The 22,955-nt window shown below is 35.8% G+C and overlaps 2 protein-coding genes across 9 annotated transcripts in view; one reads left to right on the forward strand and one right to left on the reverse strand.

Moving 5' to 3' along the window:
* The window catches only part of LOC136031730 (vesicular glutamate transporter 1-like), a gene marked incomplete at its 5' end in the record, with an annotated part of 404,579 nt that overhangs the window by 247,966 nt on the left and 133,658 nt on the right, over positions 1-22,955 (reverse strand).
* The window catches only part of LOC136031723 (uncharacterized), a 94,285-nt gene that overhangs the window by 32,807 nt on the left and 38,523 nt on the right, over positions 1-22,955 (forward strand). For 3 of the 8 annotated variants that reach the window (XM_065711430.1, XM_065711428.1, XM_065711432.1), the window contains one exon: positions 1,434-10,624. The exons of 1 other annotated variant lie outside the window; for it this stretch is intronic. In XM_065711430.1, the coding sequence (XP_065567502.1) occupies positions 5,930-7,966 (2,037 nt within the window). In that variant the 5' untranslated portion in view covers positions 1,434-5,929 and the 3' untranslated portion in view covers positions 7,967-10,624. Of the gene's footprint in view, positions 1-1,425; positions 10,625-12,782; positions 13,027-22,955 lie in introns of those variants that run through there. 4 more of the 8 variants (XM_065711431.1, XM_065711429.1, XR_010618566.1 and 1 more) reach the window with 3 other exon arrangements.

The raw sequence follows: 22,955 nt of genomic DNA on the forward strand, positions 1-22,955 counted from the left end.
CAGTAGTTTATCCCTTATGGGGGGCGAAAAATACGGCAAAATAAAATGCTTTTACGAAAATTATTCATTCTTAATAAGAGCTTACCCTTGCCTTAAAACTTGACATACACTGAAAATTTTGATTTTTCTAATCCAGGGTGCCTGACATAAAGAAAACAGTATATTTTTTCAAGAATAAGCTACCGCATTCTTTTTTTTTTTGTTTCTGGGGAAAAAAATAGTGAACAATCACTTAGATATCTACCATCTCGCACCATATGCCGCCTAGTCACATCTAGCGTTGCCTTGTAAATTATATGCATTGATTATACGAATTATATTTGTACTTATTTTATTTTTCTTCTTTATTTGTATTTTTACTATATATAAGACCGAAAATGAACTAACGCCCATGTGAAAGGGTAAAATAGTCAACCACTTAAAAAATTTCTTTAATCTTATCTATACTTTCAATTCTAACATAGTAGGCTATATAATCATAAAAGGTTACCCTTTTGTTAAATATAACCCTGATTCATGGTATATATTCCTACACGAGATAAATAAGTTTTCCATCATAGCTGTTATGAGGGACTTTCCTAGAAATGATTTGATTCTGAAAAGTAGTCTTTTCATTGGCTTCTTAGTAATCCCCGAAGCCGTATCGAAAACAGGCGATGCACCGCTCCTGACTGTACTGGTGGTTTGCCCCTGCCCAGTTGGACTTCGTGGCTGAAGGGCCACGAAACGAAAATCATTGACGGTGGCATATGGCGGAGGGGGCACATTTTAAGAAGCAGGATGAACTAAAAACATAAGAATAGGCAAATGAAAAAAAAACAATAGAAAAGTTGCAGTAATTTTTATATTTCACGACGAAGGAGAGAGCTGATGCACACCTTATAAACTATATGAAGTCAGAGTTGATCCAAAAGTTTTTCTTCAGGGGGGAGGGGAGGGGCTCGTAGATTTTATTTATTTCAAATTTGTGCCAAATTTTCCCAATCTCCCTTAAACTGAATGATTTTATTTATAATATTTATACAATCCCCCCCCTCCTCACAAAAAAAGTATTTGAGCTTTGGCTGTGAAAAACTACATTGTAGCTATGTTTCAATAAATATTTAGCTGGTATTTTAGATAGGTTAGGTTACATTTTACATGCAGCCCGACTATACTCAACCTTCCCTATTTCCAAATACGCAGCAAAAAATTATGCATATCCTAGCTATATCCCATACGTCTCAGTTGTTTCAACCCCGTACCTGTAGATCTAAATTCTAGTGTTTACAATGAAACCCAATTTGAAGGAAATATGAAATAGAGAGGAAAAACCTGTAAATATTTTCTAGTAAATGATTTCATTTCAATTATTTAAGATATACATGTAACTGAAGAAAAATTATATATGAAAAATAGACAATACAGTTTCATAAGAAATAGCAGTTTTCTAGGTGTCTCTGTGCAACAAAACGAATGACACTACAACAGAACGAATGGCAACATGGAGAGTTTCAATTTTTTTTATAAAGCAAGTGACCACCATTTAAAACCAGGTGAGGATTTACACATAGCCCCACAAGGCCCAGGGACGCACAATGCTGAGGGGCTCAATTTTTGAACAATGTCGGGTTCAATTTTGGAAGCCTTCAACATATTTAATGATTCTATATGTGAAATTAAATACAAAAAGATTGAAAAAAAATTATTTAAAGATTTTTAGTTTAAAGATTTCTTTATTAGTCAATTCTCCCAATTTATACATAGGAAGCGATTATAAATAGAATGAAAAAGCAGTTGTACACTCAGCCTTTCTTTCTGCTGTTCTTGGATATTTTCCAAGTGTTTCAATCAGAAGTGTCCCAAGACTGATACAGGGCGACGATATACAGGACATCCTCTATGGGGAAGGGTAACATTGCATATATTTATGACCAAAAAGCGGTTATGAAATTTTCAGGGTAAGAAATAAAAATGGTTTTCGTATAGTGGATTTGATTTGCTTGTTCCAGTTGAAGACGAACAGAATACTTTGTGTGTGGTAATTTGTGTTCAGCTCAAAAGGTTGCTCAGTGGTTTTTTTGATAATACTATGTATTGAATCATCGTTTTATTCACTTGTGACTGGGTGCATTGATAATGCTGATGAATTGGACCTTCAAATGAAATTACAGCTAGTAAAGAAAAAGCAAGACAGGACAAAAATCAAAACAATCCTCAGATTAAAGAAAAAACGTTCTGTTAACGTTCACCATGAACGTTGTGAACGTTATTTTACATATCCTTAAGACCCTGTTTTTCGCATATGACCTCATCTTCTCAGAAAACCCTAAGGCTGTTTAAACATCCTTGATTGTAACACTTGTCATGGAAGCACTTGTTCCACAGGTATGTAAACTTTTGTTCCTCATTCATTTGAATTACGAGAATGTTCGGTATGTATGCTTTAAAAAGAAGATTTTAATTAATTTGCACAGGTATAACAGAAAAGGTCCGAAGCATTAATAAAATCATATTTCTTATTCTAACAGACGAAGAAAGAATGTGATGGATAGTATATTTTTGTAGGATTCAAAACAACAGTGATGAGACTCATCCACCTTCTTCTTTCTTTGTATAGTGTATAATGGCGTATATAAAAGTGATGTTTGTTTTTTCATTATATTATCGATCATACTTCTACAGAAGATTCTCGTATGCACCGACAGTCTTTGAAATGGGTCGTTTACATGCAGCCATTGTTCCAAAGTAGACAGACCTCTTAAGATTTTTTTGTGCTTTCTTTATCTTAATCTGACTCACACTGCTGATTACAAACAAACTACCGCACACAAAATATTCTATCTGATCATCGTCGCCTTGTATCAATCTTGGGACAGTTCAAAGAAATTATTAAGCTAAAAAATAAAATACAAAAAACACTACAGTTCTTTCCTCCTTGTGAGAATATTTGAAAAAAGCAAAACTAAATACTTCTAAATATTGCAAAAATTTCGTTAAGTCTAAAAATAATATTAAAAATAATTTAGGAAATTTGCGAAACACCTTCTCTTTCAAAAATTAAACTTTCGAAATTAAACTTTTATTGTTGGTGTGCAAATAGTAACTAAAAAATCAGAAGAGGAATACAAAGACAGAAAAGCGTACTGTTCATAAGACAATATTGAGATAATAAATCAATACTTATTTTTTTATAAGTGCCGTTTGGAGCTGTCTTTCGCATCTTATAACCCCAGAGGCTAGTAGATGTCGTTGAAGGCCGGTTTATAGACAAATGCTTGCCCCTTTCAAACTAAAAAAGAAAGAAAAATCTTCTAAAACTTCATTTTAAGCATTTCAGGCATCCTGCCAAAGAATTTTTTGGGTTGTGTTTTTATCTACGGACGATAGTATTCGAACAACGGCTGTAGAAAACATTGAAAAGTTCTATTCAAAAGAAAACTATCAATTCTAAGGTTTATTTTAAGCAATAAAGAACACTGTAACTCGATAAATTGCTGTTTCTCACAGCTTTTGGCCACAGATCCCAATTTTGGCTAAAATTGGGCCAATGTATTTTAGGAACAAATTTATAGATAGCATTTTTTTTTTACTATCAAAAGCCTTTGCGGAGGTGTGCCAGTTTTCAAGGAAACGCTCCCACTATCTGCTGCTACTACTATCAACTCACCGCAGCACCAAGTCCCCTGAGGTCAACACAGCTACACACGCTCTTTCTCCCTCCTAACTAATTCAAAGCCTTTCTATTTACACCCTCCCAGGAAGTTCCTATTTCCTTTAAATCTTTCCTTACGACTTCCTCTCAACCCAGCCAAAGACGACCTGCTTTCTGTTTAGTCCTAGACGGTCGGCTGAAAAGGATAATCTTAAGTAATCTGTCATCCTTCGTCTGCAGAACGTGCCCTAGCCATCTCAATCTTTCTCTCATTGTAGCCCTAGAAAGTTGGATTCAGCCACAATTGTTGTACAGCCTACTGTTTGAAATACGGTCAGTTAGTCATGTACTCAAAACAATGCGTTGGCAATTTCTCTAGAAAACATCTAGCAAATCTTCCCCCTTTTTTCGTAGCGCCTGTGTTTCAGGAACATATTTGACCACTGTCGTCACTGGTAGTTTGAGTCGACTATCAGAGTTCAAAGAGTGAAGAGCTAAACCAGTTTTCAATTGAATTGGATATAGTCCTTGCTAAGAATTTGATGAACTTGCGTGAATAACCAAGCACATATTACAAACGTGAGTACTTTTGGGGCGGCAAATTGGAACACTCTGTTGTCGTCGAAATTTGTTACCTGTAGTGTTCACCCCCCCCCCCATGGTGACTGAAGATTGTAAAATGGCAAAATACAAACCGTTTGATCTTGTCCTAGCTTCATTTCAAGGATATCCCTTATGGCCATCAGTAGTTATTAAAACCACCAAAGACCAGAAAAATCAAGCTAGATATCTAGTCTTTTGCTATGGCACCCACTCGGAGCATAATATAGCTGAAGCACACATCCGCAACTGGAATGACCATTTTAACGAAGCTTGTGCGAGGACAGATAAAGATGTAAATAAGGCTTTTGAAGAGCAGCGCTTATCCCCTGATATTTTCAAGACTCTATGTAAGTCCTACTTGTCACTACCCGCTAAAACTAAAGGAAAATCCAGCCTAGCACCATTAACCCCAACTTCTGCAGCAGCATCAACTTTAAAAGAAATAATAAATGAAACTCAAGAGGAACTAATGAGCACTAAGTCTAACCTAATGAATGATATTTCTCGTGTCGTATCAAATACAATGAAAGATCGCCGAGCTTCGGAAATTATCAGTGAAGATATTGTGAACGAAGTTTATAATTCGATTTCCCTTGAATATAATGCCAAATTTGAAAAAATTGAAACAACCCTTCGAAAACTTTATAATGCAGTGAACTTGCTTGAAAATAAAATCTCTAAATTAGAAGACAAGTTTGACCAACTAGAGCAGGATGCCTTACTTGATAGCCTAATTTTCTACGGTGTGAAACCAAACCCCAATGTGGAACTGAGAGAAAATCTTAATGGAGTGATAACACAAATAATGGGCTTGCAAGATTTTAAAGAAATGGACCTCTTAAAGGCTAATCGATTCCGCATGCCTGCTAATCAAACTGAGAATGTGAAAATCGCCCCAGTTCTAGTAAAATTTTCAAGCTTAGATCCTGCTCGTAAAGTGTTTGCAGCAAAAAGTAAGTTGGCAAAGTCAGGTGTATTTGTTTTAGAAAACCTAACTAAAAAGCGTCGGGATCTATTAAACGCGGCTCGTAGCACCTTCGGCCCAAGAAGTGTTTGATCTGATCATGGTCAAATTCTAGCCAAAGTTACTGGTGAAACTCGTATACGCAAAATAAATTATTTGCATGAATGTATTAGTATGTGACTGGTTAATAATTTCTTGATGCGTATCCTTTCCTAAGTCATTCTTTTTTACAGTTTCTTTTTATTTCGTTTCATTTTTTTTTTCATGCTCATGGTTCATCCCGATAGTACCTTCTGTGCTATTAATTATTTATGTGTTTATAATCCTTTGACAGGTTTTTCTTTCGTAATAGATTTAGGTAAAGATTTCTTTTATGTTCATCTGGTGATTTAAATGGACTCCAAGTAAAACCTGCTTTTGTCACTATTTTAAGTCGTGAGAGACGCCTTTGCGAGCTTGAAAATAATCCTTTTGATCTAATTAGTATTGTGAATAATTCTGTCGGTCAGGTTAATCAAAACCTGACTAATACAAACCCTGTTTGTAATAGTAAATATGTTTCGGAATTGGGGGGAGAGGAGGTTACCAAAGGAAATTATTCTCTGACTGCACTTCAGCTTAACATTCAGGGTCTTTCCTCGTCAATAGATAATTTAAGACAAATAGTTTCGGATGGACAGCCTGATGTTGTTGGTTTGTGCGAGACATTTTTGGATTCTGGCAATGAAATGCTATTGGATATCCATGGCTACAATATGGAACATATAAACCGCTGCAAGATGGCTAAAGGAGGTCTTGCCATGTATATATCTAGTAATTTGCATTATTGCTTACGGGATGACTTATCAAGGAATTTTGAAGGTATCTTTGAGTCACAATTTATAGAAATTAGAGTTAATGGTATTGATGTAATCATAGGCAATATTTATCGTTCTCCTAGCGGCGCGGTTTCGTTGTTTCTTCGGAATCTTGAGGAAATACTTGACATAATATTGAAACGTCCGTGTCAGTTAATCATAATGGGTGACTTTAATATAAATTTGATGGATTCAAATTCTTCGGCTTCAGTTGATTTTCTTTCAACCATGCTTGCCGTAGGAACTCTACAAACTACATCCATTCCCACACGAGTAACTAATGTTACAGCTTCTTTGATTGACAATATCTTCTCTACGCTTTGCTTAAAGAAAAACTCAATTTTAGTTACTGATATCTCCGATCATTTTCCCATATATTCTCGGTTCAGTTTTAATCGGGGAAGGAATAACCGGACTCAAGTGTTTGATTCCTATTCTATTAGGTTTGGTGAGAATGATTTATCTCTTCTTGGTTCTAAATTAGCGAAAAATTCGTGGAGCTTATTTGATAATGACAAGGATTTTTCTTGTTTATTTGAGTCGTTTTATGGAACCATAAAAGAGGCTATTCTTAGCATTTGTAAAGTACCACCTTCTAATCGCAGGTCTAAAAGGATTATTCCTCTAAACCCATGGATGACCTCCGGACTTCTCAAAAGCTGGAGAAGGAAAAATAATCTCTGGAGGTATTATAAATGCGCTACACTCTCAACGAGTGCTATTCGTCTTTGTCAATTCAAGATTTACCGGAATATATATAATTCCTTGTGTAGGAAAGCCAAATCTCTCTATTATCTAAATAATTTTGCTGCGTGTAATAAGGATATTCGTAAAACTTGGAAGGTAATAAATTCTGTGCTTAAACCTGGTTCTCAATATAGCTCTTTACCTATGAGTCTGGTCATTAGTGATGAGACTGTAGAGGGTGAGCTTAATGTCCAAGAAGCATTTACTTCATTTTTCGCTAGTATTGGTAATAATATCGCTTCCACAGCTACTTTATCTCGGTCTAAGTCGGACTTTAGATCTTACCTCGGGCCGTCTTGTGTTAAGTCTATGTTTCTAGAGCCAGTAACAGAAATTGAAATTACTAAAATTGTTAATGGCTTGAAAGACTCATCTTCATCTGGGCCAGATTCTATTCCTGCTAAGGTAGTTAAATCTATTCTTCCTTCAATAGTTGTGCCTCTTACAAAACTTGTTAATCTTTCATTTAAATATGGGGTTTTTCCAGATCCTCTCAAGCGTGCTCGGATTATTGTTCTGTATAAAGGTGGACCAAGAAATGATCCAGCAAATTATCGACCAATTTCAATTTTATCAGTATTTAGTAAAATCTTCGAAAAGGCTATGCTTTCTCGTCTGCTTAAATTTCTAAAATCTAAAGAGTTTCTTCATGATTTTCAATTTGGTTTCCGAATGAAGCACTCCACGGAGCATGCCTGTATGACCCTTTTGAATTTTATACATTCTGAATTGGATTCGGGATTAATTCCGGCTGCTATATTCCTGGATATTCGCAAGGCATTCGATTCCTTAACCCATGAAATTCTTCTATCGAAGATGTCTCATTTTGGCATTAGGGGTAATGTATTTTCTTGGTTTCAATCTTGTTTGAATGATAGGTTAATTTCTGTCAATCCACAATTTAATTTCTGTCAATCACAAGTGAATTTTGGCGTCCCTCAGGGATCAGTTTTAGGGCCAGTGCTATTTTTGATTTATATAAATGATCTTTTTTACGCAGTAAAAAGCAGAAACCTATTCATTGCTGTAGACTCTGTCATCCTAAACCTTACCTTGCCCATAGTGCCAGCTATAGTTCGCTATCTTCTGATGTCCTTGTTTGTTTTGCTGATGATAGCACACTCGGCACTTCGGGGAACTGTGAGTCCGAACTTCGATTAAACTTGGAATACTTGTTTGAGAGAGTAATTTCATGGCTTGATGCTAATTTTCTTACCCTAAATTATTCAAAATCCAATTTTTTGATATTTTCGCATGTTTCTCAGATTTATCCCAAGTTATCAGAAATTCATCAGCCAAATGGGATAATTCACAGATCTAAAGATCGATATGTTCGTTTTTTGGGCATTCTTGTTGATGAAAACTTGTCTTTCAAGCGTCACATTGATTTGATTAAAATGAAGATATGCAGGAGTCTCGGTATTTTAAGGAAACTCAAACATATTTTCCCTGGAACAATTTTGGAAATCCTTTTTCACTCCTTGATCCGATCTTACGTTTCCTACTGTCCATTACTATGGATGTCAACCTTTCCTTCACTGTTAAAACCACTTTCTAAGGTTTATAATAAAGCTAGAAACCTCATTAAGGAAACTAACCGTTCAAGAGTTATCCCATTACTTGATCTCGAGTCACTGTATATTCTTTCGTGTGCATGTTTTACTTTTTCTCAGCTTCATGGTGACCTCCCCCGTCCCCTTAGTGTTCAGCCATCTTTCACCTCTGATCAGAATAATTATAATCTTCGCAATACCGAAAATCATATTCAAGTTCCTTTTACTCCTTGTGTAAGGTCAGACTTTAATCCTTTAATTGCGAGTTATATTGTATGGAATAAGTTGCCCGAATCAGCTCGAAGGTGCCACTCATTCGGTTTGTTCAAAAAAATTATTAAAAATTCATTGGCTTCTTAGAAATTATTTTATCTCTTTTTATATGTGTATATGCGTGTATGTATGCATATATATTTCCTTAGTATTTCATTGGAGTCTATTTTATCTACAGATCTACATAATTAATTTAGTCTATTCAATCTATTAGTCTATTTAGTTTTGTTTTCTATAGTTTTTCATTTTATTTATATTTTCCTCTCTTCTCCTTTTTGCTCTTCTCTCTGTGAGTAAGTGATTATTATTTTTTTTTCTCTGAGTAAGTGGCTCGTTATTTTCCCCTTTTTTTTACTAAGGTTAGGAATAAGTGAAGATGAACAGGTAACCTTAGGTAACGAAAAGATTGATCAGGTTGGGAGCTTCAGTTACCTTGGTAGTATTATTAGTAAAGATGGTGGGAGCAGTGAAGATGTTAAAAGTAGAATAGCTAAAGCTCAGGGTGTTTTTTCACAGTTAAAAAAAGTTTGGAAGAATAGAAAGATAAGCCTACAAACCAAGATTAGAATATTGGAAGCTACAGTGATGACAGTGGTCAAATATGGTTCTGAAGCATGGACACTCCGAAAAGCAGATGAAAATTTACTAGATGTTTTCCAGAGAAATTGCCTACGGATTGTTCTGGGTACCCGGCTGACTGACCGTATTTCAAACAGCAGGTTGTACGAAAAGTGTGGTTCAATCCCGCTTTCTGGGGCTATAATGAAAGAAAGGTTGAGATGGCTAGGCCACGTTCTACGGATGAAGGATGACAGATTACCGAAGATTGTCCTTTTTGGCCAACCGTCTGGGGCTACACGGAAAGCAGGTCGTCCTTGTCTGGGTTGGGAGGATGTCATAAATAAGGATTTAAAGGAAATGGGAACTTCCTGGGAGGGTGTAAAGAGGGAGGCTTTAAATAGATTAGGTTGGAGGAGGAGCGTGCGTAGCTGTGTTGGCCTCAGGCGGCTTGGTGCTGCAGTGAGTTATTAGTAGTAGTAGTAGTAAAGAGCCTTTGGGGAAATAGTAAAATGTAATATTGTATGTGTGTTTCGTGATGAATAAATCTTATCTTATCTTATCTTAGGTTTGCAGACTTATCTTCAAATTTTTTATAACTTTTTTCAGCTGTCAAAAAACACCCTGGGCCTTGCCTATTCTAGTTTTAACATCTTTGCTGCACCAACCGCCTTTACTAATAATACTTATGATTTAAATATCAGAAAATTAAAAACAGACAGAATCTTAATCTAAAAGAATAATTCGAGTTTAATATAGTGTGTTCGAAAAAATCGTGGCCTCAACAATACCGGTTATATTTTGTAAGTTTTGGTGCATATTTTGTTTTCTGGGTTGTGCGTACTAGTGTTGCCAACGTAGAACAATTGCACTGTTTTTGGTAAAATGTAGAGGTCCAAGGTACAATTCAGTACATTTGGTAGAATAAAAATTTTTCAGTGCATCTTGGTTTTATTCAGTCCTTTCTGGGTCGGATTTCTGTTCAAGTTTTAGCTTATTGAAAATGTCCTTCTTGTTTTGGTAAATTTTTCACCCTGTTTGGACGGTACAAATTAATTTCTTGTGGTGCAATTTAAGTCGGAAAAATGAAACAATTTATTCCACAGCGTTGGCAACGATGGTACTTATACTAGCAGCAGGATCAGGTGTTTACGCCTCAGTCTGCCCCTTAACAAGGCTTCTGAACAGGGCCGGATTTAATCTTTAGCCCCCCCTAGGTACAAGCGTTTTGGAACCCCCAGACCCCATAAATTTTTTCAGGGAGACACAGGTATTTACGGGGAAATCCCCATAAATTCGGGGATAGTATAAGCCCAGAACATAAAACAATTAATCTTTCTATGTTGCCATTCGTTCTGTTGTACAGTGACACCTGGAAAACTGATAGTACTGATAAAACTAGATGAAACATTTTTCAGTTATCATTTTTGTTCAGGTATGTTTTTTTTTTTTTAAAGAATTGAAGAGTGATAACAGCTAGGCTATTTTTAAATAATTATAGGTGTTTTTTTAATTTGGGTAAAAAATGGGTATGGGAGAGGGGCCAGTTGTCCTCCAATATTTTTATTCACTTGAAAAAGGGCACAAAAATCTTTAATTTACGTTCGAATGGATCCTCTCCTGATCTTCTAAGACAATTATTTTAATATGATCACCCCTGGGGAAAAAATAAATAAAATAAACAAGCATCCGTGATCTATCTTCTGGCAAAATTCCCTGTTTTTATGTATAGGAGCTTGAAACTTGTAGAGCAGGGTTCTCAGGTACGCTGAGTATGATGGCGTGATTTTGATAAGGATTTCTTGAATTTTAGGGGGTGTTCCCCACCTAATTCGAAAATTTTCTCAGGGTCGTAACTTTTCATGGGTAACACTAAACTCGATTAATGTTATATAATTGGGATCAGCATAATAATCTGATTCTTTGATGTATCTAAAGATATTAAAATTCCGTCTTTTGTAGTTTCTGTTACAATTGAGCCTAGTCGCCCCTTACTTACAGTTCGTTACCCTAAACTGTATTGCGAGCATGTTTAGCTTACTTTCAAACCTTAATTTTAAACAATCATTCAGCTATTGATAGCCTGTAGTTGAGAATTAATGTCCATGATGTTTGGCTTTGAAAATGGAACCGTCCTGGCCGAGTGGGTTGCTGTTCTGGATTCGGGATCCTTTGTCTGAGAGGACGCGGGTTCGAATCCCAGTGTACCCAATTCTTCAGTTTGGGACGGGGGTCAGTGGCGTGACACTGTAAGCTTAGCCAGGGTCGACCTAGCTCTAAATGGGTACCCGGCGAAATCTGGGGAAAGTAAAGAGGAAGGGTGTGCGAAAGCACAGGATGGCTGGCCCCCATCCCCCCATTGCACTTCCTGGCTGAAGGGTCAAGAAACGGATATCAGCACCGCCGGTACGGACTGTAAAGTCTAATGCCATATCCTTTACCTACCTTTTTTGGCTTTGAAAATCTCACGCAAACGGCATTTTTTTTGTACTGCTATCGTTTGCCCCTTTTATCGTCAGCCTTTGATTTTAGTTCTACCCCATTATTTCCCCCTCAGTTGCTCAGTCTAAATATCTGAAGAACACAGGCAGGTTTTTACTTCTACTAATTTTAAGGACGTCTACCTGATTCCGTCTTTTGACGAAAGTAAGATACCAAATGCAAGGAAAATTTGGATAACTAGAAAATTTCAATTTGAGCAATTTTTTACAGCAGTATGTCAGCAAAGAGCTTTAGAACACAAAAAGACCTTATACTAGATTTACTGATACTCGGAGTAAGACCAGGTGATTCTGTTTCACCAAACATCGGAACAAAGCTTGTTGTTGTTAAGCAAAATATAAGTACATTGCGGTATTTTTTTTCTATTGCGAAATATCAATAGTTCTGTGATAGTCGCCAGAAAAAGGTTAAGTTAGCTTCGACAGGACAAAAAGAAGGAAAACTTGGCTGCCCACTCCAAAAATAATGTATCTGCTATTTCACGAGACTGGCTAATCCAAAATAGCTTGTCTAACTTGTGTTTCATTGTGTTTTGTTACAGAGTCCGCCATCCTTAACTTGAGAGCCCCGTTCGCAATCAGATTTTACCAATTTTATAGTTGGTTAAAAATTCCCATGAAAGGTCTTATTGCCTCAAATTGGCGCTAGCTAAATTCTCGGTATTTTTTTCGGGGGGGGGGGGAGGGGGGCTTTCACTTGCTGCAACCGAATTATCTGTTTTGCCAAAAAATACTTTTTTTGGGGCACTATTATTTGAGGCACATTCCCCTAACCTTTTTTCGCAATTTAGGGTCAACTCAGCCCAGGAACCTACCATTTTTAGCTTCAAGTCAAGAAAATACAAAACACTTTGTATTTTACTATTTTTGCTGTTTTACAAAGTAGAGCTGAGAGAAAGAGTCAAACTTTAGCGTAAAGAGCAGGGCGTTGAAGACGGAACAACCCCTTTGATATACGGAGTAATTTCTGCTCGTTTTCAGTTTTAATGTCGCTCCTTGTTTTTAGTTAAAAAAACTTGTTTTATTTTATTTAATAAAAGATATAGTGCCTATCATGCGATTCATGCCGATTGTCAATATAAATTACTACAGAAAATTCGTCAAGAGGAACTTGCCAGGGCTTGCTTCAATGAAAGGTCGTGAACCTACCAAAGATGTTCAAAGTAAACCGCCTAGTTTCATGAACGCTCGAGTTGAGAACTGTCCCTAAGAGAAAGCTGTCACACATCAAGGCAAGGGAAAAAACGAAAGCCGTAATTGTGACATTTAAGTGTGCCAAATTCTTAAAATTCTTTTGTATTCATTTGTCAATACATTAAATCTGAATTTCTTAGAAGTTTTAGTCCTACCTTACAGGACAGTTTTACCGCAAGTCCTATGTCTGCTGTTTAATACGCTTGTGTAACATATAGACCAGCCCCCCTCCCCTCTATAAAATTCAGGACCAAATCCTCACACCCCCTTAGAAATCCTCAAATATAGGACCAAATCTCTCATCCATACTCTTCTAGGAACTCTTAAATTCGGGACTAAATTTCTCAGTCACACCCCTTTAGTAAATTTCAATTAGAAAAAGGTTTGAATAAAATCATTTAGAATTTAACAATTGCTAAATTTAACAGTCTGCACAATCCTACGCAGTTGGACTACGTGCATTTAGATAAGTTAAATGTTACTTAACAAGTTAAGTAACCAGTTATTCTGACCCCTGGGTTTTTCAACCCAAAACCAGAAGAGAAATCCATGCCATAAAAACAACTTTTGGATGCTAGATTAGTCACATGATTAAATTTTACCAATAGTAGTGAAGCTCAACTTCCACAGGTCACCAAGCCTGTCCGGCGAGTGCGCGCGTTGGATATATGAGCCCAACGCAAGGGCGAATAGTTAGTCTTAAGGAAGGATTCGAATTGTCAAGATCAATTTTGCTCATGTTCACCTTTTCATGCAATAAGTCATTGAAGCTGTTATGTCAATAGTTGTATATTGTAAGTAAATAAACCTTATTGTACTTAATCATCTTTTGTCTATGTATTAGGGCATCAGGTACAGTTCCTCTAGCCTTCAGGTACGGTCCCAAGGGAATCTATATTTGTTTCAGGAGACCTCGAACAACACTGAGATGGTTCTGTCTCCCAGGTTACTGGGGATTCTATACGAAGCCTTTTTATTTTATTAATAATTTAGCTCCCATATCCACATTAAGCTATTAAGACTTGGAAGAGTCCTAAGCAACTCAACGCCAACCCCCTTTTAGATAAAATCATCAACACAAACTTATTAATTAACAAAACCACCCCGTAACATATGGCGCGGTCGGGAAAAGAAAGCAGCAAAAGGAACTGAAAGTACCAACGCAATAAATGCCTACTAACATAGACAAGTGTGATTATTTACATTTTTATTTTTTGATTTTTAAGTGCAGTGCAATTTTATCTCGCTTTTTGAATTTTTAGGTGCAGTGCGATTTTATTTCTATTTTTGCATTTTTTTATAGGTATATTCCATTCAAAAAAAAATCAAAATCTTTAAGAAATTAAAATAAAACAGTAATAAAATTAAAAAATTTGGAGATTATTTTATACCGCATACGTAAAAAAAAGACTACAATAAATATGGACCAGGAACAAGATGAAAAATTAAAAGCACAACAAATTATTGCAACTTCAGTAGAAATTGCAAAATCATTACCAGAATATGAAGGAGATACGGACGTTGATCAATTCAACATCCATTTAGGACAATTTGTGGAAATGACAAAAATTGACCTAAAAGTATTAAAAGATATGTTACTTTTAAGAATGAAAGGACAGGCGTTAACATTCCTGAAACAAATCGAAAACTCGAAAACTCGACAGAAGCAACCTCAACCATTAACTCAATAGAATTATTGCAACAGGCCTTCCAGAAAAGATTCATTGACACAAGTTCATTGAATAAACTGAAACATGGCCTAGTTACTTTCGAACAGACCCAAAACGTTCGTGAGTACTTGCATAAGGTTAGAATCGCAACAGAAGCGCGATACGGTCCAGGAGAAGGGGAATTACATGAAAAAATCATACTAAATGCATTTAAACAGGGACTAAACCCAAAGTTATACCGCCTTTTGATAGCTAAAAATATTGATAACCTAGAACTAGCAGTTCAGGAAATAGAAAGAGCCGTAGAAATTGATTCAATTGTCCTGCAGCATCAAAAACTGTCAATAAATGCTGTAGAAAACAAAGCCCCTGTAAAGTCAAGAGATTCCTCTCCGCGATTTTTCTCCCGAGAATCATCGCCCAAACCTGTTCGAGATCAAATGCGAACCACAACACCTCCAAGACAAGTACGTTTTGCCCCCAATAATCAATTAAGGGCACAAACTAACAATGAACCATTAAGGTGCTACACCTGTAGTCGGTTAGGACATATCGCAAGAAATTGTTTCGCAAACAATAATTATCGACCAAACATTAGGGGAACGGGTAACCGTTTGTCCAGGGGGACAAACTATAGTGGGTACGCCCCTAGAGGCAATCGAGGGAACACTTTTGTAACAAGAAATAATTATCCCACCCAAAATCAAAATTTCCAACGCAATACGTATCAATATCGAGGAGGGTATCGTGGAAGGACAAATCATTCCAGTAATAGTTGGAACAGAAGTACAAGAGAAAATTACATCAGCCGACGGCAGCCATATAATAGTTCCATCTCAAATAATAACCAAGGAAACTAAAACAGAACAAATGAAAGTTCTACATCTAACATCTGGGAGTCCCAAGGAAACGATATAAGCCCCCAAATTTCGTAGGACCAAAATTTGGTGGCAAGATAATTTATAGGTCCCCCCCAGTAATAATACCATTTTTAAGTGCAAATAATAATAAGATGTTACCAGTATTTGAAAATTTCAACGCAGGGAATATTTATTTCTCAGCCCTTATAGATTCAGGAGCAACCGTAAATGTGATAAATACATCCGTATTTAATAAATTACCAAACTATATTAAACGACGAATGAGTAATATCTGTCCCAATTTGTCAAGTGTAACCGGACACGACCTGGATGTAAAAGGCACTGTGTATCTAGCCTTGCGCAAGGATACCAGAAATTTCTATACTCGATTTATAGTTTGTAAGAATTTTCCATACGAAGCGATAATAGGCGCAAATTTTTTAAAATCAAATAAAATATAATTAGATGTAGCAAATTCAAAGTTTATCTACCCAACGGACACCATATCAATGATAAATAACATACAAGCAAACAAAGTAAGGGAAATATAGGTAACATGAAAGAGTATAGAAACAAACAAATTCAAGAAATTTGTTATTTATGGAAAAAACTTGAAAAAATAGAAACTCCAGGAAAAAGACCAGCGGAGAATCTTCTAAATTCAATAAAAGAAGAAAATAACGAAAAATATTATGGATTTGTAGTGCGTAAAACAAAAATTCCCCCTAAATCAATGCAGAGGGTCCAAATATCACAAATGTTAGAACCAGTTAATGATAAAAATGAAATTTGGGTAGCATCGCCGTCAGAAGATCTCCCGAAATATGTAGTTTGTGAAGAACAAATTATAAATTACGAAAAGGGAGAAGGTTACATTTGGGTAACAAACACCCACGAAAACGACCTAATTACCCTAAGTAAAGGTACATGTTTAGTAGAGATACAAGTAGTATCGGAATGCGACATTAATAATTGGAACAATTTGGAAAAAAACTTCGTGAATAATATTAATGTTTACGTTGACAGAGAATATCCACTGACGCGATCTCAATTCCTTGAGAAATTCGAATTAAGTCACATAACCAATGTGTCATTAAAACAAAAATTATGCGACTTATTATGGGAATATAGAGATGTTTTTTCGACATCTGAAGATGACATAGGACTTATCCCATTTTATGAACGCGCAATACAAACCACAGGGCCGCCAGTTGCAAAACAACCATACAGAATTCCTTATAAACATAAGGAATGGCTAATAAACAAAATACATGAACTCGAAAAAAATCAAATCATAAGGCCAAGCATAAGCCCATACTCTGCCCCTGTTATTTTTGTCCCAAAAAAGAATAATGACCTTAGATTAGTGGTAGATTATAGAGCTTTAAATAAACAGGTAGTGAGTGACAAATTTCCCCTACCTAGAATAGACGAAATTCTAGATTCAATATCAAATAAAAATAAAATATTTACTTCCCTAGATTTGACACAAGGTTATCATCAGGTAAAAATAAAAGGGGCTGATATTTTTAAAACAGCTTTTTCAACTTCAGAATGTGGTTCTTATGAGTACTTAAGAGTACCATTTGGACTAAAAACTAGTTCAAGTGCATTGTGTAGACCCCTCCTTCATTTACTAAGAGGCCTAAACAACATAATTCATTTTGTTGATGACGTCATAGCTATGGACAAAGACGCGGAGGACCATTTTGTGACCCTAGCAAAAGTGTTTGAGAAATTTAGAGAAGGCAATTTAAAATGTAGACCAGAAAAAGTAAATCTTTTTCAAACCAAACTAAAATTTTTAGGAGTAGTTGTAATGCAAGGACAAATTTCCCCAGACCCTGAAAAAATGAAATCCGTTAAAAATATAAAGCCCCCCCCCAAACAATTAAACAATTACGAGGAATCTTAGGATTAATGAGCTATTTCCGAAAATTTATAAGAAATTACGCACAAGTTGCAAAGCCTTTAACGGACCTCACGAGAGGCAACCCACAAAAAATTGTGTGGTCTAATACAGCTCAGAATGCATTAGATCATTTAAAAAAGGCTCTAACCTCAGAACCTATTTTATCGCTAGGCGACTTCCAAACAGGACAATTCGTTGTTACAACGGATGCCTCAAACAATGGAATCGGGACAATCCTCTCCCAAATAATAAATGGGGAAGAAAGAGTAATAGCGTACGCTTCTCGCACCCTGACTTATGGAGAAAGTAATTATTCTGCTACACAGCTTGAATTATTATCGATTATCCACCATTTGGACAAGTTCAGACATTATTTGGTAGGCAGAAAATTTAAACTGCGTTCAGACCACAAAAGCCTGCAATATTTGCAAACTTTCAAAAACCCAACGGGAATACTCGCGAGATGGATTTTGAAAATCCAAGACTTAGATTATGAATTTGAACATATTAAGGGAAAACAAAATGCCCCATGTGATTATCTAAGTAAATTTCCAGATAATACCCCAGTAGAAAATGAAAATGAAGAAGTCAACACAATAAAAGCAAAGTATGTTCCAAGAAAGAAGGGTTTAAAAATGAAATCGGTTGAGAATAATTCGGTTGAGAAGGAACAGAAAAACAGCCCACTTTCCTTGAATTCTATAAAAATATATCAAAAGAAAGATGATACTTGTGCCGCTCTAATAGAATATTTCTTATATGATAAAGAGTTACCTGATGAAATGAAATCTTTTAAAAAAGAAATTGATAACTATTATTATGATTTCGACGAAAAAATACTATGTAGGATAATGACCGATACTAATAAAAGAAATCAAACTTCCATTATACCGGTTTTACCCCAAATTTTGGAAAAACCCGCTTTTGAATTTTTTCATTCTGAAGTAGGAGGTCATTTGGGATTAGATAAGACATTCCATAGATTAAAACAATACTTTTTCGTTACTTCACCCTTAACAAAGTTAAAGAATTATGTTAATAATTGTGAAACCTGTAATTTAAGAAAAAATCCTCAAGTCTACCCGAATCCAACGATAGGAAGAACGCCTACGGCCCGGTTTCCATTTGACATAGTTTCTTTTGATTTATATGGTACAAGTGGAGGATTACCCACGTCTAATGAAGGACATACCTGTGTACTGTCAGTAATCGATCATTTTTCCGGTTTCACATTTGCTAAACCATTAAAAAATCAAAGCTCTTATGCGACTTCGAAAGCTCTTGCCAAAATATTTCTTAATTTCGGTATTCCTAATACAGTATTGAGCGACAACGGCCCTAATTTCGTATCGAAAGTAACCAAGGATTTAATGTCTTTCCTTCAAATAAATAAATTGGTATCGACCCCCTATCATCCACAGGCCAATGGGAAAATCGAGAACAGACACAAGCTATTCTCTAATATTTTAAGTATTTATACGAAAGAAAATCGCAGGGATTGGCACAAAACCTTACCTTATTTAACAAATGTAATAAATACAGCTTACTCCCAGGTCATTCGCGATAACCCATTTTATATATTATTCGGACGAGACTTTAGAATCCCTTATAATGAAATTATAGAGTCACGACAATTTTATAATGATTCACAAGATTATAAACAAGAATTTATCAATAGAATGAGGAAAACTTACAAACTTGTAAAACAAGAAATAGAAAGATCAAAAAGAAAGCAAGAAGTAAAAAATATTCCTAATGTCAAAGGTAAACTCGATTTCCAAGTAGGAGATTGCGTTTACTTAAAAAATGAAAACAAATAAGACGGCAAGAAACTTTCGGACCGGTACCTAGGACCGTTAAGAATAATTAACAGGTATGATAATAATGTTACATTTAAACTATTAAAACCAAAAACAGGAAAAACCTATAAATCCCATGTTAGTCGTATAAAAAGGGCAAAATTCACAGAAACATGGACCCCTCAACCTTCAACATCAAATGCCTCGGAGGACGAAAATCAACCACCTCGCTCTAGATTAAGTGAGCTTAAACCTTTTAATTTCAAACAAGGATATTTTGAAAACAGTAGTGATGAAGAAAAATTTAATGAATTTCTAACCATGACAAATATGGTTACCCCCCCAAAAGGTACCCCCGTTACGCGAAGACGGAGGAATAGCGATTCATCTTCCAGTGAAGAGACAGAAGAATTGGACTATACAATTTCTCCAAAGTCACAATTTTTTCCAGATAAAATGTCAACCCCTTACCCCCCAAAACGTTTCCCCGACAATTTGGTTAAACCTATTTCACCAATAGACAGACCTTTATCGTTACATGATGAATTAAATAAAGCTATACAAACTCCTGGGGACATAGAGTCACAAAGGGACAAAGAACCACAAAAACAAACATTAAGAGAAGCAATGGATATCATTAACTACCCAATCAAGACTAGACAGAGTACATTTCATACTAATCCATCTACTGATGAGCAACAGTATCACGATATAACCGTCTCAAAGGCAAAACCAAAGGACTGGGTATCTTCGAAGGAAACCTTGATGCAAACAATTCCTCACCCCCCGGAAGACATGGCTTTCAAGCAGTGGAGGCACCCCAAGAAGACGTTTGAATCCTCCCAAAGCTCCCAAGAATCGTTCAATTCTCCCGAGCCCAGAGATCAACAAGACGAGTCAATCAATAAACCCTCCACTTCACGAGGAGAAGAAATTTACGAAGGTCAGGCTGGATCTACACCTTAATCTCAAACTTCTACTTCAAGAGAACCAGATACTAAATCTACAACTAGTTCCTCAGATACTGAGAGTGAATCAGGCACAAATGAGCCCAAAGATGTGGAAGGAACAAGACCACAGAGTGCAACTGCCCAGGCTAAAAAGGCACAAATTAAAGGTCAAAAATTTCTTAAAAAACAATATAAAAAATTCGACTTGACATCGCTAGCGAAGCCAAAGAAAAAAACCGAGTCTACCAAAGAGAAGGTAACAACAAGGTCAGGCCGAGTTGTCAAAAAACCAGATAAATTAGATTATTAATAAAAGAAAAATAAAAATCTACCAGTCCTTAAAAAAAAACAATATAAAAATAAAATAGTCTTTTTTTGCTTATTGTTAATTGGTAACCCTAAGAAACCATCCCGTAATAAAACATCTTTAAAAGAAAGTAACTTTCAGGAAAGCTGAAAGACTCCAAGTGAAAAATTGGCCTATCTTCAAAGAGTGGTCATCATTCTAAGTAAGTTCAAAATCACATTTTTGCTAAGATTAATCGCAAGAGTGCAACTGCTTCATTAACATTTTTCTTAAAATAATTCCTTTAAGTTAAGGATTATCTTAAGGGTTAAAATTAGAACTGCCCCGTCGACTAAACGTTTCGCCAGATAAGTAGGCGAGACACTTCCTGATTCTTAAAAACTTTAATTTCTCTAATAATATAACCCGTAGCTTGGTAAACTATCTTACCACAAGTATAACTCAGCTGTAACAAAACGTTGATTAGAAAGCTTATTAATATTGCTAAACCTTACGCATAGACAGACGATTTAGGTTTGGAAACTAGAATTACAATCGAAATTACAAGAAGTCTACTATACACGAAACCTGAATAGAGAAAACGAGGCGCCCTTGCGGGTTGTAGTGGCAAGGCTTGGGGTGTTTCAACTTGCTTTGCCGCGTACTACCTGAGTGGACTCCTTGAAAGCTACTTCTTCAGTGTTACAGCCAGTGATAAAGTGAACAAGTGGAAATTATAATCCAAATTCCCCAAGAGCCAATAGTCGGTGGTTGGTGCGGATACTGCATACGAGCCTTGTCCAGGTTCGTACGCTGTCTCGGTGCGAATTACCGATTGCCGTTCCTTCGTTGCTTTAACCAAGGCTGTACCAACCAATTCTTCCCATTATATAGAATATTCGCCCGTTTTTGAACGAATTTGAGTAAAAATCCTTGTACGTTGTATTTCTCCACTTATTACTTGACGTTTCTAATTTGTAACTTGCAAAAAATTTCTTATTTCTCGCTTCCGATTTCCCCAAGTTATTAAATCCCTCTTAAATTATTAACTACCCCATTTACCACCGAAATATGTCCAAAGCCATTATAGATACAGAATTTATTTCAATTATCCATGCGAAGGAAAACATTATATATGCGGCCGCGATTTTAGTGCAGGATAAGAATGGTAAAGAGGTGTATGCTGAAACATGGTACCTCAATTACGATTTAACAAAATTTGAACCTCATACATATAGATTTGACTTAAAATTAGCGAATACTCCTAATTATCAACCCACGAGAGGAGAAATAAAAATAAAATATTCAAATAAAAATAAGAAAGGAAAAAACTTGACAAGCCTTCAACCATTAATAAGAAAACTACAACAAAAATTTAATATAAGCTATTGGTTTTGCAAGGGCCCAAATCAAACTGATCTACTTTTAATTGATAAATGTAGACCACCGAAAATTTGTTATAAGATCGAGGAAAATGAAAATTGTATTAAGTACGAAGGAATTCACCACCCCTTAGATGAAATCCGACATTATGCCAAATTTATGTATGATCCAACGTCCCAAGATTACGCAGTAAGGGGAAATAACATTTTCTTAAAGAGAAAAAAATCGGTAGAAGCAAAAAAAGACGCATATAAAGGTAAATTAAAATCAAGAAAATTCAAACAATAAACAAAATCTACAATTTTTTTAGACGAAACACCAGAAGGACTCAAGGCGGAAAAAAGTAATTACTCATTAGATAATTAGCCTGCTTATACGTGTGACTAATACTAACCAGGAAAATGCCGCGACAAAGATCCTTAAGTAATACCGACACCCTAGAACCCGACCAAGACCTGATATTTGCGAGACCCGAATTTTGGATTTCAAATAAAACCCTAAGTTTACCAAGCCTCTCGGTAATAGACTATGAATTACGGGAAATAATCTTCGAATCCGCAATAACTAATGCAATAAGGAACTTGGAATATAATACCTTATATTCATTATTGCAAGTTCCCGTTATTTTTAACGAGGATCTCATAATACACGGAATAATCATCCTATTATACGGATCATTTTCATTAGATATATTGAGCAAAGATTACGATTATAGGCACAAAAATGCTGCATACACCTTCGCAGCCCTACTCAAAGCAATGCCCCCCCGTTGCGTATCCTTTGATAGCATCTTTAATGCGCCAAAATTTTTGGCACATAGAACAAGAATCAGGTTTCAAAATACTATGGCCCTTAAAGTTCCTGGACTTACTACTAAATGTGAATTACAAAATAGTGGAGGATGAAAATATATTGTTGGGAATATATGAACACTATTTGAGATACAGTACCAATTTGGACCCAATAATTGTAAAAAATTCAACCCATTATATTTATGATGAACAGTATATGGAGTTAATAAATGTAACGACAAAATTCTACATGAATGATGAAAATTTTGGATCAAAAATTTTGCCAGATAAAGACATCATTGTGTATGAGAAATTCCTAGACACAGCTAGCCCGCTATGCTTTCGTAAGGAATTGACTTATAAATTAATTCACACGACCTCAGATAAACTCAGTCTAAAAGATCCATGCAGGAAGAAAAT

Source organism: Artemia franciscana, chromosome 10 (genome assembly GCF_032884065.1).
Source record: "Artemia franciscana chromosome 10, ASM3288406v1, whole genome shotgun sequence".
Taxonomy (NCBI): domain Eukaryota; kingdom Metazoa; phylum Arthropoda; class Branchiopoda; order Anostraca; family Artemiidae; genus Artemia; species Artemia franciscana.